Source organism: Pelodiscus sinensis, chromosome 8 (assembly GCF_052426305.1).
Source record: "Pelodiscus sinensis isolate ZL-2025 chromosome 8, ASM5242630v1, whole genome shotgun sequence".
NCBI classification, from domain to species: Eukaryota; Metazoa; Chordata; order Testudines; family Trionychidae; genus Pelodiscus; species Pelodiscus sinensis.
In genome coordinates this window covers 74,364,512-74,376,956 of record NC_143059.1, presented here as the reverse complement: position 1 = coordinate 74,376,956, position 12,445 = coordinate 74,364,512, and the positions used below count along the sequence as shown (strand labels likewise).

At 69.3% G+C, this 12,445-nt stretch overlaps 1 protein-coding gene across 1 annotated transcript; it reads left to right on the top strand.

The window, feature by feature from the left end:
* Window positions 1-2,970: 2,970 nt before the first annotated feature.
* Window positions 2,971-9,374, top strand: SFRP5 (secreted frizzled related protein 5). The gene is made up of 3 exons (XM_075916358.2): window positions 2,971-3,662; window positions 7,639-7,716; window positions 8,995-9,374. Exons 1-3 carry the CDS (start codon window positions 3,164-3,166, stop codon window positions 9,333-9,335), a joined length of 918 nt encoding a protein of 305 aa, XP_075772473.2. The 5' UTR covers window positions 2,971-3,163; the 3' UTR covers window positions 9,336-9,374.
* The last annotated feature ends 3,071 nt before the right edge of the window (window positions 9,375-12,445 follow it).

The following is a 12,445-nucleotide window of genomic DNA, read 5'->3' as shown; positions in this document are numbered from 1 at the left end:
CACTGCGGGAACACAGCGCCTCCTAGGGGAGGAGAGAGACACTGCGGGAACACAGCGCCTCCTAGGGGAGCAGAGAGACACTGCGGGAACACAGCGCCTCCTAGGGGAGCAGAGAGACACTGCGGGAACACAGCGCCTCCTAGGGGAGCAGAGAGACACTGCGGGAACACAGCGCCTCCTAGGGGAGGAGAGAGACACTGGGGGAACACAGCGCCTCCTAGGGGAGGAGAGAGACACTGGGGGAACACAGCGCCTCCTAGGGGAGGAGAGAGACACTGCGGGAACACAGCGCCTCTTAGGGGAGGAGAGAGACACTGCGGGAACACAGCGCCTCCTAGGGGAGGAGAGAGACACTGGGGGAACACAGCGCCTCCTAGGGGAGGAGAGAGACACTGCGGGAACACAGAGCCTCCTAGGGGAGGAGAGAGACACTGCGGGAACACAGCGCCTCCTAGGGGAGCAGAGAGACACTGCGGGAACACAGCGCCTCCTAGGGGAGGAGAGAGACACTGGGGGAACACAGCGCCTCCTAGGGGAGGAGAGAGACACTGCGGGAACACAGCGCCTCCTAGGGGAGGAGAGAGACACTGGGGGAACACAGCGCCTCCTAGGGGAGGAGAGAGACACTGCGGGAACACAGAGCCTCCTAGGGGAGGAGAGAGACACTGCGGGAACACAGCGCCTCCTAGGGGAGCAGAGAGACACTGCGGGAACACAGCGCCTCCTAGGGGAGGAGAGAGACACTGCGGGAACACAGCGCCTCCTAGGGGAGCAGAGAGACACTGCGGGAACACAGCGCCTCCTAGGGGAGGAGAGAGACACTGCGGGAACACAGCGCCTCCTAGGGGAGGAGAGAGACACTGGGGGAACACAGCGCCTCCTAGGGGAGGAGAGAGACACTGCGGGAACACAGAGCCTCCTAGGGGAGCAGAGAGACACTGCGGGAACACAGCGCCTCCTAGGGGAGGAGAGAGACACTGCGGGAACACAGCGCCTCCTAGGGGAGGAGAGAGACACTGCGGGAACACAGCGCCTCCTAGGGGAGCAGAGAGACACTGCGGGAACACAGCGCCTCCTAGGGGAGCAGAGAGACACTGCTGGAACACAGCGCCTCCTAGGGGAGGAGAGAGACACTGCGGGAACACAGCGCCTCCTAGGGGAGGAGAGAGACACTGCGGGAACACAGCGCCTCCTAGGGGAGGAGAGAGACACTGGGGGAACACAGCGCCTCCTAGGGGAGGAGAGAGACACTGGGGGAACACAGCGCCTCCTAGGGGAGGAGAGAGACACTGCGGGAACACAGCGCCTCCTAGGGGAGGAGAGAGACACTGGGGGAACACAGCGCCTCCTAGGGGAGGAGAGAGACACTGCGGGAACACAGCGCCTCCTAGGGGAGGAGAGAGACACTGCGGGAACACAGCGCCTCCTAGGGGAGGAGAGAGACACTGGGGGAACACAGCACCTCCTAGGGGAGGAGAGAGACACTGCGGGAACACAGCGCCTCCTAGGGGAGCAGGGAGACACTGCGGGAACACAGCGCCTCCTAGGGGAGGAGAGAGACACTGCGGGAACACAGCGCCTCCTAGGGGAGCAGAGAGACACTGGGGGAACACACGCCTCCTAGGGGAGGAGAGAGACACTGCGGGAACACACGCCTCCTAGGGGAGCAGAGAGACGCTGCGGGAACACAGCGCCTCCTAGGGGAGCAGGGAGACACTGCGGGAGCTCCGCAGAGACCCCTGCACAGGAGCAAACCCTCCCGGCTCCCGCCCGAGGGAACGGAGCGTGAGCAGCCCAGGCAGACAGCGGGGCATGTAGGGACTCAGTAGACCCAACCCACCGATCCCCAGCGGGGGGCTGGCCTGACAACCCCTCCCATTGCACATGAGGGGAGGGGACGGGGACCCCATGCAGCCTTCTCAGCCGCCACGGAGCAGGGCATGGGCTGGCTGCTGCATTTCCTAAGCCAGAACATGCTGTATCCAACCACCCCAGGACAGCTCTCTGCATTAGCCCCCCCCTCCCCCCAACCACCGGGGGGGGCTCACCCCAGGGACTGAAGCCAATGCCAGATGTGATTACCTTTGAGAGGCCTAAATCAGCCGTATAGGGACTTTAAATTCTTTCTCACCAACTGATTTAGTTCAAATAGCGTTCAGTTTCGTTACGCTGACCCTTTAAACAGGAAAATGTAAATGACCATTGGCAATGGTTTAAGACCATTTTGCTAGGGAAAAAAAAGCCCAACTCAGAGAGCCAGTAAAGGCAGCTATTAAACAAAATGGGTGGGGATGTTTACAGTAAGTAATATTGATTAAAAGCTAAGAATGGTAGAAAATTGATAAGGGAAGCCCCTTCCCTTGGGACCCCCTCTGCCCTACACAGCCCCGCCGCTGCCCGAGGGACCCCCCTCTGCCCTACACAGCCCCGCCCCTGACCTAGGGACCCCCCTCTGCCCTACACAGCCCTACCCCTACCCTAGGGACCCCCCTCTGCCCTACACAGCCCTGCTCAATCCTCACTTTCCTGCTTCCGCCCTCTGGTGCCTCCTCACCAGCCCCTGCCTTGGCCCCTGCAGACCCCCAGGTGCCCGGACGTGCTCCCTGCCACATCGAGGCTGCTGTGCGGACACCTCCCCACAGACTGCCAGCCCTGGCTCATGGCCTTGGGCCCTGCTCCGGGCCGGGCTGGTAGCCTGTGGCCACAGGACATGGCCCCGTTCTGTCCATACAGCGCCTGGCACGCTGGGCCAGGGCAGGCAGCATGAGGGGTGGGGTGAGCAGTGGGAAGAAGCTGGCTGGGGAGGTAAAGGTGCTTCAGGGGTACCGGGCCCTGCCCGGGGGGCTCCCCCACATCTGGGCCTGCACAGCCTGCAGGCCACGGCTGAGCCCTGCTGCAGGCGCTAGGTGGGGCTGGGCAGGGGGCCAGGAGCAGGCTCCCAGTGCCAAGGCAGAGCTGGCGGCTGGCCCGACTCCCCACCTGTGCAGCCTGTGGCGAGGGTGGTGCCCAGGGCTGCAGCAGGCAGGGCAGGGCACAGGGACCTCCCCTGGCTCCAGGCCCGCTCCCTGCCGGGTGCCGGACAGAGACGTGAGGCTGTGCAGGCTCCAGGCTACTCGGCTCAGCTCCCCCGTGTGCCGTGGGGCAGCCGGCAGCCGTGGGAGAGATGCCGCGCCCGTTGGCCACCGTGCTCCTGGCCCTGGCCCTGGCAGGGCTGCCGGCCAGGGGGCAGGACCACGAGCATGCCAGCTGGCCGGCCCCGAGCGAGCGCGGCTACGCCAGGCCGCCGCAGTGCGTGGACATCCCGGGCGACCTGCCGCTCTGCCAGGGCCTGGCCTACGCCCGCATGCGCCTGCCCAACCTGCTGGGGCACGAGTCCCTGGCCGAGGTGAAGCAGCAGGCCAGCGGCTGGGTGCCCCTGCTCACCAAGCGTTGCCACGGAGACACGCAGCTCTTCCTCTGCTCGCTCTTCGCGCCCGTCTGCCTGGACCGGCCCATCTACCCCTGCCGCTCGCTCTGCCAGGGGGTGCGCGCCGCCTGCGCCCCCCTCATGGAGGCCTTCGGCTTCCCCTGGCCCGACATGCTGCTCTGCGCCCGCTTCCCCCTCGACCAGCGCCTCTGCATCGCCCCGCAGGCCGGGAGCAGCCAGCCCAGCCCGCCGCCAGGTAACGGGGCAGCCCGGGTGCCTGCCGGGCTACGGGGGGCAGGCAGGGCCCCTGCCGGGTAACGGGGGGCAGGCAGGGCCCCTGCCGGGCTACGGGGGGCAGGCAGGGCGCCTGCCGGGCTACGGGGGGCAGGCAGGGCCCCTGCCGGGTTACAGGGGGGCAGGCAGGGCCCCTGCCGGGTTACAGGGGGGCAGCCAGGGCCCCTGCCGGGTTACAGGGGGGCAGCCTGGGCCCCTGCCGGGTTACAGGGGGGCAGGCTGGGCCCCTGCCGGGTAACGGGGGGCAGGCTGGGCCCCTGCCGGGTTACAGGGGGGCAGCCAGGGCCCCTGCCGGGTTACAGGGGGCAGCCAGGACCCCTGCCGGGTTACAGGGGGCAGGCAGGGCCCCTGCCGGGTAACGGGGGGCAGGCAGGGCCCCTGCCGGGTTACAGGGGGCAGGCAGGGCCCCTGCCGGGTTACAGGGGGGCAGGCAGGGCCCCTGCCGGGTTACAGGGGGGCAGGCAGGGCCCCTGCCGGGTTACAGGGGGACAGCCAGGGCCCCTGCCGGGTTACAGGGGGCAGCCCGGGCCCCTGCCGGGTTACAGGGGGGCAGGCAGGGCCCCTGCCGGGTTACAGGGGGGCAGGCAGGGCCCCTGCCGGGTTACAGGGGGGCAGCCTGGGCCCCTGCCGGGTTACAGGGGGGCAGCCAGGGCCCCTGCCGGGTTACAGGGGGGCAGCCAGGGCCCCTGCCGGGTTACAGGGGGGCAGGCAGGGCCCCTGCCGGGTTACAGGGGGCAGCCAGGGCCCCTGCCGGGTTACAGGGGGCAGCCAGGGCCCCTGCCGGGTTACAGGGGGGCAGGCAGGGCCCCTGCCGGGTTACAGGGGGCAGCCAGGGCCCCTGCCGGGTTACGGGGGGGCAGCCAGGGCCCCTGCCGGGTTACGGGGGGCAGCCAGGGCCCCTGCCGGGTTACAGGGGGGCAGCCAGGGCCCCTGCCGGGTTACAGGGGGGCAGCCAGGGCCCCTGCCGGGTTACAGGGGGGCAGGCAGGGCCCCTGCCGGGTTACAGGGGGGCAGGCAGGGCCCCTGCCGGGTTACAGGGGGGCAGGCAGGGCCCCTGCCGGGTTACAGGGGGCAGCCCGGGCCCCTGCCGGGTTACAGGGGGGCAGCCCGGGCCCCTGCCGGGTTACAGGGGGGCAGGCAGGGCCCCTGCCGGGTTACAGGGGGGCAGCCTGGGCCCCTGCCGGGTTACAGGGGGGCAGCCTGGGCCCCTGCCGGGTTACAGGGGGGCAGCCAGGGCCCCTGCCGGGTTACAGGGGGGCAGGCAGGGCCCCTGCCGGGTTACAGGGGGGCAGCCCGGGCCCCTGCCGGGTTACAGGGGGGCAGGCAGGGCCCCTGCCGGGTAACGGGGGGCAGCCAGGGCCCCTGCCGGGTAACGGGGGGGGTAGGCAGGGCCCCTGCTGCTGGGTAGTGGAGGAGGACCAGGGCCACCACCGGCTGACAGGGAGAAGCAGGGCCCCCGATGGGTAATGAGGGGCAGCCAGGGCCCCCAACAGGCAGGCAGGACCCCGACAGGAAACAGGGAGTAGCCAGGCCCCCCCATGACAAGTAGAAGGGGGTTGGCCAAGTCATCCTGTGACAGGCTGGATCACAGCAGTCCCCCTGGGGTCATCACTGGGTGTGCTTTCAAGCCACTGAGCCTGCCGTCCTGCCCCTGCGGCTCCCCACCACCCTGCCTTGCTGGGCCAGGACTCTGGTCTCCCCTAGCCAGGGTACAGAGTTGGGGTAACCACCCCCTGGCAGAGCAACACAGACACCGAACCCACTCAGCTCTGGGAGAGCCTGAGGCCCCTGGCAGCACCCAGGAAACCAACCCCCACAAGGGACTAAACCCCCAATAAATCCATCTCACTCTGTGTCACGGGTTGCGGGGGGTCCCCGGGCCCTGCGCCCCCATCTGCAGCCAGAGGGGACTCTCTGGCGGCAGGTAGAAGAGAAGGGTTATTGGCTCCCAGGGACAGGGTGTAGCTCAGACTTCTTGTTACAGGCACCGGGAGCCGTCAGTACAATCTATTCCAGGAAAGGGGGGCCCAGAGCCCCAGCCCTGGGTCCTCGCCCCGGTCCTGCAGGCCACCTAAGCTCCCCTCTCCCCCAGCCAGCCAAAAATTAACTCCCGCTCCCAGCCACTGCCCGCAGCCCCCCGGCCGCCCGCCTCCTGCTTTGTCCTGCTCTCAGGCCCCAGGTGCTGCCTGCTGTCACTGGGTCCTCAGGCTGTGAGAGACTGAACATACTTCCCCAGTGAGTCCTGCCCGGCCTCCCCCTCCTCATGCATACAGTGCTCGGGGAAACTGAGGCACGCACACTCCTACTCACACTGCAGAGCAGCCTAGGACAGTCGGAATTGCACACACAACAAAGCAACCAGCGAATGTAGCAACAGAGTGAACACAGGACGACAAGAGTGTGTCACACCCCGTGTAAAAGTTTTCCACAGAGAAAGCTCGTAAGTTCACCCTCTGGATCAATGAGAGAGGGATGCACAGTTGTGGCTCTCCCCTCCCCCAGGTAACAAAAATTACACTGGGCTTGATAACAACCAAGTGGTGTTGTTAATTTCAGACAGTAGCATCAGAGTGATTGCAAGAGAAAATCCAAAAAAAAAAAAAAGCCGGGGTCTGTTTTGGGACTGGCTCTGTTCAATATCTTCATCAACAATTTAGATATTGGTATAGAAAGTACGCTTGTTAAGTTTGCAGATGATACCCAGCTGGGAGGGGTTGCGACTGCTCTGGAGGATGGGTCATAACTCAAAACGACCTGGACAAATTGGAGAAATGGTCTGAGATTATTAAACTTCATCCTATTTAAGACAAATGCCAAGTGCTCCACTTAGGAAGGAACAATCAGTTTCACACACACAGAATGGGAAGTGACTGTCTGGGAAGGAGAACAGCAGAAAGGGATCTAGGGGTCATAGTGGACCACAGGCTGAATATGAGTCAGCAGTGTGATGCTGTTGCAAAAAAAGCAAACATGAATCTGGGATGCATTAACAGGTGTGTTGTGAGCAAGACACGAGAAGTCATTCTTCCACTCTGCTCTGCGCTGGTTGGCCTCAGCTGGAGTACTGTGTCCAGTTCTGGGCACCACATTTCATGAAAGATGTGGAGAAATTGGAGAGGGTCCAGAGAAGAGCAACAAGAATGACTAAAGGTCTAGAGAATATGACCTATGAGGGAAGGCTGAAAGAATTGGGTTTGTTTCGTTTAAAAAAGAGAAGATTGAGGGGGGACGTGATAGCCGTTTTCAGGTATCTAAAAGGGTGTCATAAGGAGGAGGGAGAAAACTTGTTCATCTTGGCCTCTGAGGATAGAACAAGCAATGGGCTTCAACTGCAGCAAGGGAGGTTTAGGTTGGACATTAGGAAAAAGTTCCTAACTGTCAGGGTAGTCAAACACAGGAATAAATTGCCCAGGGAGGTTGTGGAATCCCCATCTCTGGGGATATTTCAGAGCAGGTTAGATAAATGTCTGTCAGGGATGGTCTAGACAGTGCTGGGTCCTGCTACGGGGGCAGGGGACTGGACTCGATGCCTCTCGAGGTCCCTTCCAGTCCTAGTTCTCTGATTCTAAAACTGCCAAGGAAGTTACTAAGCCAGACTCAAACACGCGCCTAGTTCGAATGCCCCAGGAGAAATGCCGCAGCACAGTCCCCGCCCCTCGCCAGGTAAAATGCCTCCAGGCGAGCGGGTTTTGGCTCTGGCCTGGGTCTCCAGCTCTCTGTGGCTTCAGGGTTTCTTGCTGGGCGGGAGCAATCGCTGTGCATCTCTCCCTTTCTTTGACGAGGGGCGAACCGTCCCCCCGTTGGCAGCATCCTCCTCCGGACTCCCCATGCCCTGCCCAGGGGGGTCTCCAGCAGCCGGGCCCAGGGTGGGATGCAGCCAGGCAGGGAAGGGAAGGGGCTGCGCCAGGCAGCTGCTCACCTCCCCCGCATCCCCACAGCGTCCAGGGTCTGCCCGCAGTGCGAGACGGAGCAGAAAGCGGAGGGAATGATGGAGCAGATGTGTGCTAGCGATTTCGGTGAGTGGGAAGGGGGTTCCTCTCCTATGGATTGGCCTGGGGCATGGGGGCCCCTCCCTCTGGCCCAGCTGAGATTGGGGCCATGGCAGGGGCTGTGCACGGTGCTGGGCAGAAGCCTGCTTGCTGAGGGAGCTGCAGGCCCCAGGTCTAGCTCCCAGGGCTGGCCTGGGGGCTGCCTGGTGGCCGGGTCAGGGAGGTTGGGGTGGTCTGGGGTCTGCTGGGGGAGCTGAGCCAGGGGCTGCATGTGGCCAGGCCAGAGGCTGCCCAAGGGCTGGGGTTGACCCGCAGGGGGCTGGGGGAGAGGGGCCAAGGCAAGGGGGCTGCTCAGGGAGCTGGGCTGGGGGGCATTGTGGCTAGGCAGGAGTCCTGGGGGGCCAGGCTGGTCCAGGGGAGCTGGAGCTGGGGCACTGGGCCAGAGGCTGCCTGGGGGGCTGGGTCGGAGGGACTATGTGTCAGGGTGGTGGGGTCTGCTGTGGGGCTGGGCTGAGGATTCCCAGCAGCATGGGGAAGGGTTAGGGCTGGGCCAGGGGGTTGGTTCCAGGCCAGGAAGGTGGAGGGCTGCAGGAGGCGGGGCCGGCCTGCGGGGGAGATCTGTGGGTGCAGGGGGTGGGGCAGGCTCAGGGGAGGGGGGTTTAGGGGTGCAGAGGGCTGGACTCCCGGGGCGGGTCTGGAGGTGCAGGGGGCGGGGCTTCCCAGGGGCTACAGGGGGCGGGGCCTGGGGTGCAGGGCTACCTGGTGACTACAGGGGGCGGGGCTGCCCAGGGGACTGGGGGCTGCAGGGGGCAGGGCCTGGGGTTCAGGGGGCAGGGCTGCCCGGGGGCTGCGGGCTACAGGGGGCGAGGCCTGGGGTGCAGGGCTCTCCGGGGAGGTCTGGGGGTGCAGGGAGCAGGGCTGCCCAGGGGGCCTGGGGGCTGCAGGGGGCGGGGCTCCCCGGGGAAGTCTGGAGGTGCAGCGGGCGGGGCAGCGGGCTACAGGGGGCAGGACCTGGGGTGCAGGGCTCCCCGAGGAAGTCTGGAGGTGCAGGGGGCGGGGCTGCCCGGGGGCTACAGGGGGCGGGGCTCGGGTGCAGGGGGCGGGGCTCCCCGGGGAGGTCTGGGGGTGCAGGGGGCGGGGCTCCCCGGGGAGGTCTGGGGGTGCAGGGGGCGGGGCTCCCCGGGGAGGTCTGGGGGTGCAGGGGGCGGGGCTCCCCGGGGAGGTCTGGGGGTGGGGAGCCTGGGGGCTGCAGGGGGGGGCACTGGCCCGGCCGGGCGCAGCTCCCACCGGCCCCGCTCCCCGCAGTGCTGAAGACGCGGCTCCGGGAGCTGCAGGCGGAGGGCGGCGAGCGCCGCCTGGCGGCCGCCCCGAAGAAGAAGCTGCTGAAGCGGGGTCCCCTGCAGCGCCCCGACACCCGCCGCCTGGTGCTGCACATGCGCAACGCGGCCGCCTGCCCCTGCCCGCAGCTCGCCGACCTGCGCCGCCCCTTCCTGGTGCTGGGCCGCAAGGCGGGCGGGCGGCTGCTGCTGGGCGCCCTGTACCGCTGGGAGCGGGGCAACCGCGAGATGCGCTTCGCCCTCAAGTTCATGTTCTCCTACCCCTGCCCCCCGCGCTGGCCCCAGCTCCCCGGGCCCGAGCAGCGCTAGGGGAGACCCGGTCCTCGCTGCCGGCCCGCCCCCAGAGCCCCCCCGCCTGCCCGCCCCCCGGTCCTCGCTGCCGGCCCGCCCCCAGAGCCCCCCCCGCCTGCCCGCCCCCCCGGTCCTCGCTGCCGGCCCGCCCCCAGAGCCCCCCCCGCCTGCCCGCCCCCCCGGTCCTCGCTGCCGGCCCGCCCCCAGAGCCCCCCCCGCCTGCCCGCCCCCCCGGTCCCCGCTGCCGGCCCGCCCCCAGAGCCCCCCCCGCCTGCCCGCCCCCCGGTCCCCGCTGCCGGCCCGCCCCCAGAGCCCCCCCCGCCTGCCCGCCCCCCCGGTCCCCGCTGCCGGCCCGCCCCCAGAGCCCCCCCCGCCTGCCCGCCCCCCCGGTCCCCGCTGCCGGCCCGCCCCCCCGGTCCTCGCTTCCGGCCCGCCCCCAGAGCCCCCCCCACCTGCCCGCCCCCCCGGTCCTCGCTGCCGGCCCGCCCCCAGAGCTCCCCCCCCCGCCTGCCCGCCCCCCCGGTCCTCGCTGCCGGCCCGCCCCCAGAGCCCCCCCCGCCTGCCCGCCCCCCCGGTCCTCGCTGCCGGCCCGCCCCCAGAGCCCCCCCCCCGCCTGCCCGCCCGCCCGCCCGGTCCTCGCTGCCGGCCCGCCCCCAGAGCCCCCCCGCCTGCCCGCCCCCCCGGTCCTCGCTGCCGCCCGCCCCCAGAGCCCCCCCCCCCGCCTGCCCGCCCCCCCGGTCCTCGCTGCCGGCCCGCCCCCAGAGCCCCCCCCCGCCTGCCCGCCCCCCCGGTCCTCGCTGCCTGCCGGCCCCCAGAGCCCCCCCCGCCTGCCCGCCCCCCCCCGGTCCTCGCTGCCTGCCCGCCCCCAGAGCCCCCCCCCCTGCCCGCCCCCCCCGGTCCTCGCTGCCGGCCCGCCCCCAGAGCCCCCCCCGCCTGCTCGCCCCCCCGGTCCTCGCTGCCTGCCCGCCCCCAGAGCCCCCCCCGCCTGCCCGCCCCCCCGGTCCTCGCTGCCGGCCCGCCCCCAGAGCCCCCCCCGCCTGGCCGCCCCCCCCCCCCCGGTCCTCGCTGCTTGCCCGCCCCCAGAGCCCTCCCCCCGCCTGCCTGCCCGCCCGGTCCTCGCTGCCTGCCCGCCCCCAGAGCCCCGCCTGCCCGCCTCCCCGGTCCTCGCTGCCTGCCCGCCCCCAGAGCCCCCCCCCCCGGTCCTCGCTGCCTGCCCGCCCCCTGAACCCCTTCCCGCCGGCCTGCCCCCAGAGCCCCCCCCCCGCCTGCCCGCCCGCCCGCCCGGTCCTCGCTGCCTGCCCGCCCCCAGAGCCCGCCCCGCCTGCCCGCCCCCCCGGTCCTCGCTGCCGGCCCGCCCCCAGAGCCCCCCCCCCGCCTGCCCGCCCGCCCGCCCGCCCGGTCCTCGCTGCCTGCCCGCCCCCAGAGCCCCCCCGCCTGCCCGCCCCCCCCCGGTCCTCGCTGCCGGCCCGCCTCCAGAGCCCCCCCCCCCCGCCTGCCCGCCCTCCCGGTCCTCGCTGCCTGCCGGCCCCAGAGCCCCCCCGCCTGCCCGCCCCCCCGGTCCTCACTGCCTCCCGGCCGCCCAGAGCCACCCCCCCGGTCCTCGCTGCCGGCCCGCCCCCAGAGCCCACCTGCCCGCCCTCCCCGCCCCCTGAACCCCTTCCCGCCCCCCGGTCCTCACTGCCTGCCGGCCCCCAGAACCCACCTGCCCGCCCCCCCCCTCCTTCCCGGCGCCCCCCAGAGCCCCCACCTGCCTGCAGGGCCACCAGCCCCCCCCCCCTCCCAGGAGCAGGCGGCACTGAAGGACGCTCCATGTTGCCCCACCCCCGTCTCAGGCCACCTGTTTGCCCAGCGCCGTCCCCAGCCCGCCAGTTACAGCTGGTCGGGCACCGGGTGCCAGTAGCTCCAGGTCCCTGCCCCCGTCGCGTGGAGCACGTAACCCGGTGCCCGGCGGGGGCAGGCTGCGCCGTGGGGCGGGCCCGGGCAATAGGGAGGAGTGGGGAGCGGTCAACCCCCACTTCCCGTTCCTCGGCCGTCTGGCGAACAGCTCCCCAGGGCTGGCCCGGATCGCCCTGCTTGGGGCTCGGCCCCCGCCCCTCCCCAGCCCCTCCCCATTGCTGCCCAGAGCCCTGGTCCCCTCCCCCATCACCCTGGGCCCGTCGGGCCCCAGCAGGGGGCGCTGCACGCGTTCCCAGGGTCATTGGCGGCACAAGGCCCGGCCAGCCAGAGCTGCAGTGAAATAGGACACCAGGCAGCGAGCGGACCGGCGGGACGCCCTGCCGCAGGACGCTGTGAAGGCCAGACTGGAACAGGACACAGTCCTGGGGGAGGGTCTGTGAATAGTTGTTAGAGGCTAGGGGCAACTGCCCTCCCCAGCCTGGCTGTGTGCCAGGGCTGGGAATGGGTGAAGGGGAGGGATCACCCAATGGCTCCCAGTTCTGGTCACTCCTTCTGGGGCACCTGGCCTTGGCCCCCGTGGGCAGGCAGGGCCCTGGGCTGGATGGACCACGTGGCACAGCACGCAGGAGGGCCTGGCCCGGCAGGGCCTGGGGGAGGATCACTGAGGAGTGTGGGCAGGACCCTTGCCCAGCAGGGCTGCCCCCCGCTTGGGGTGGGGCTGCCTGCCCCCAGGAGAGCTGAGGCCATGGGCCAAGGCCTGCTCAGGTCCCCGGGCTGCTGCTCCTGCAGCAGGGACCCCTATGCCCCTTTGCTGCACCCAGCAGGTGCCCTGTGGGAGCAGCAGTGCAGCCGGGTGTGGGGCCTACCCCACAGCACCCAGCCCCAGGGGTGAGGGTCCATGGGGAGCTGGTGCTCTCTGGGCACATGGGAAAGGCCCAGGGGTAAGGGGAGGGAGCACAGCTAAGGCAGGGCCCCGGGCATAAGGGACACAACCCTCCCCCTACTTGCTGAAGCCAGATGCCCTCTCTCCACCCCCACCCATCAGAGGCTTGGTTACCTGGAGACTGGGCTACAGCCCCCCATGTGAGGCTGGGGCCAGTTTGGCTGGGGGCAGCAGGGCACAGAACAAGGTAAATTAATGCACCAGGTTGGGCAGAGGCAACGTGGGAGTTTCCATTTTGTAGGAAGTGTGTGCCTCAGTTTCCCCTCTGTAGGAAGTGTGTGCCTCGGTT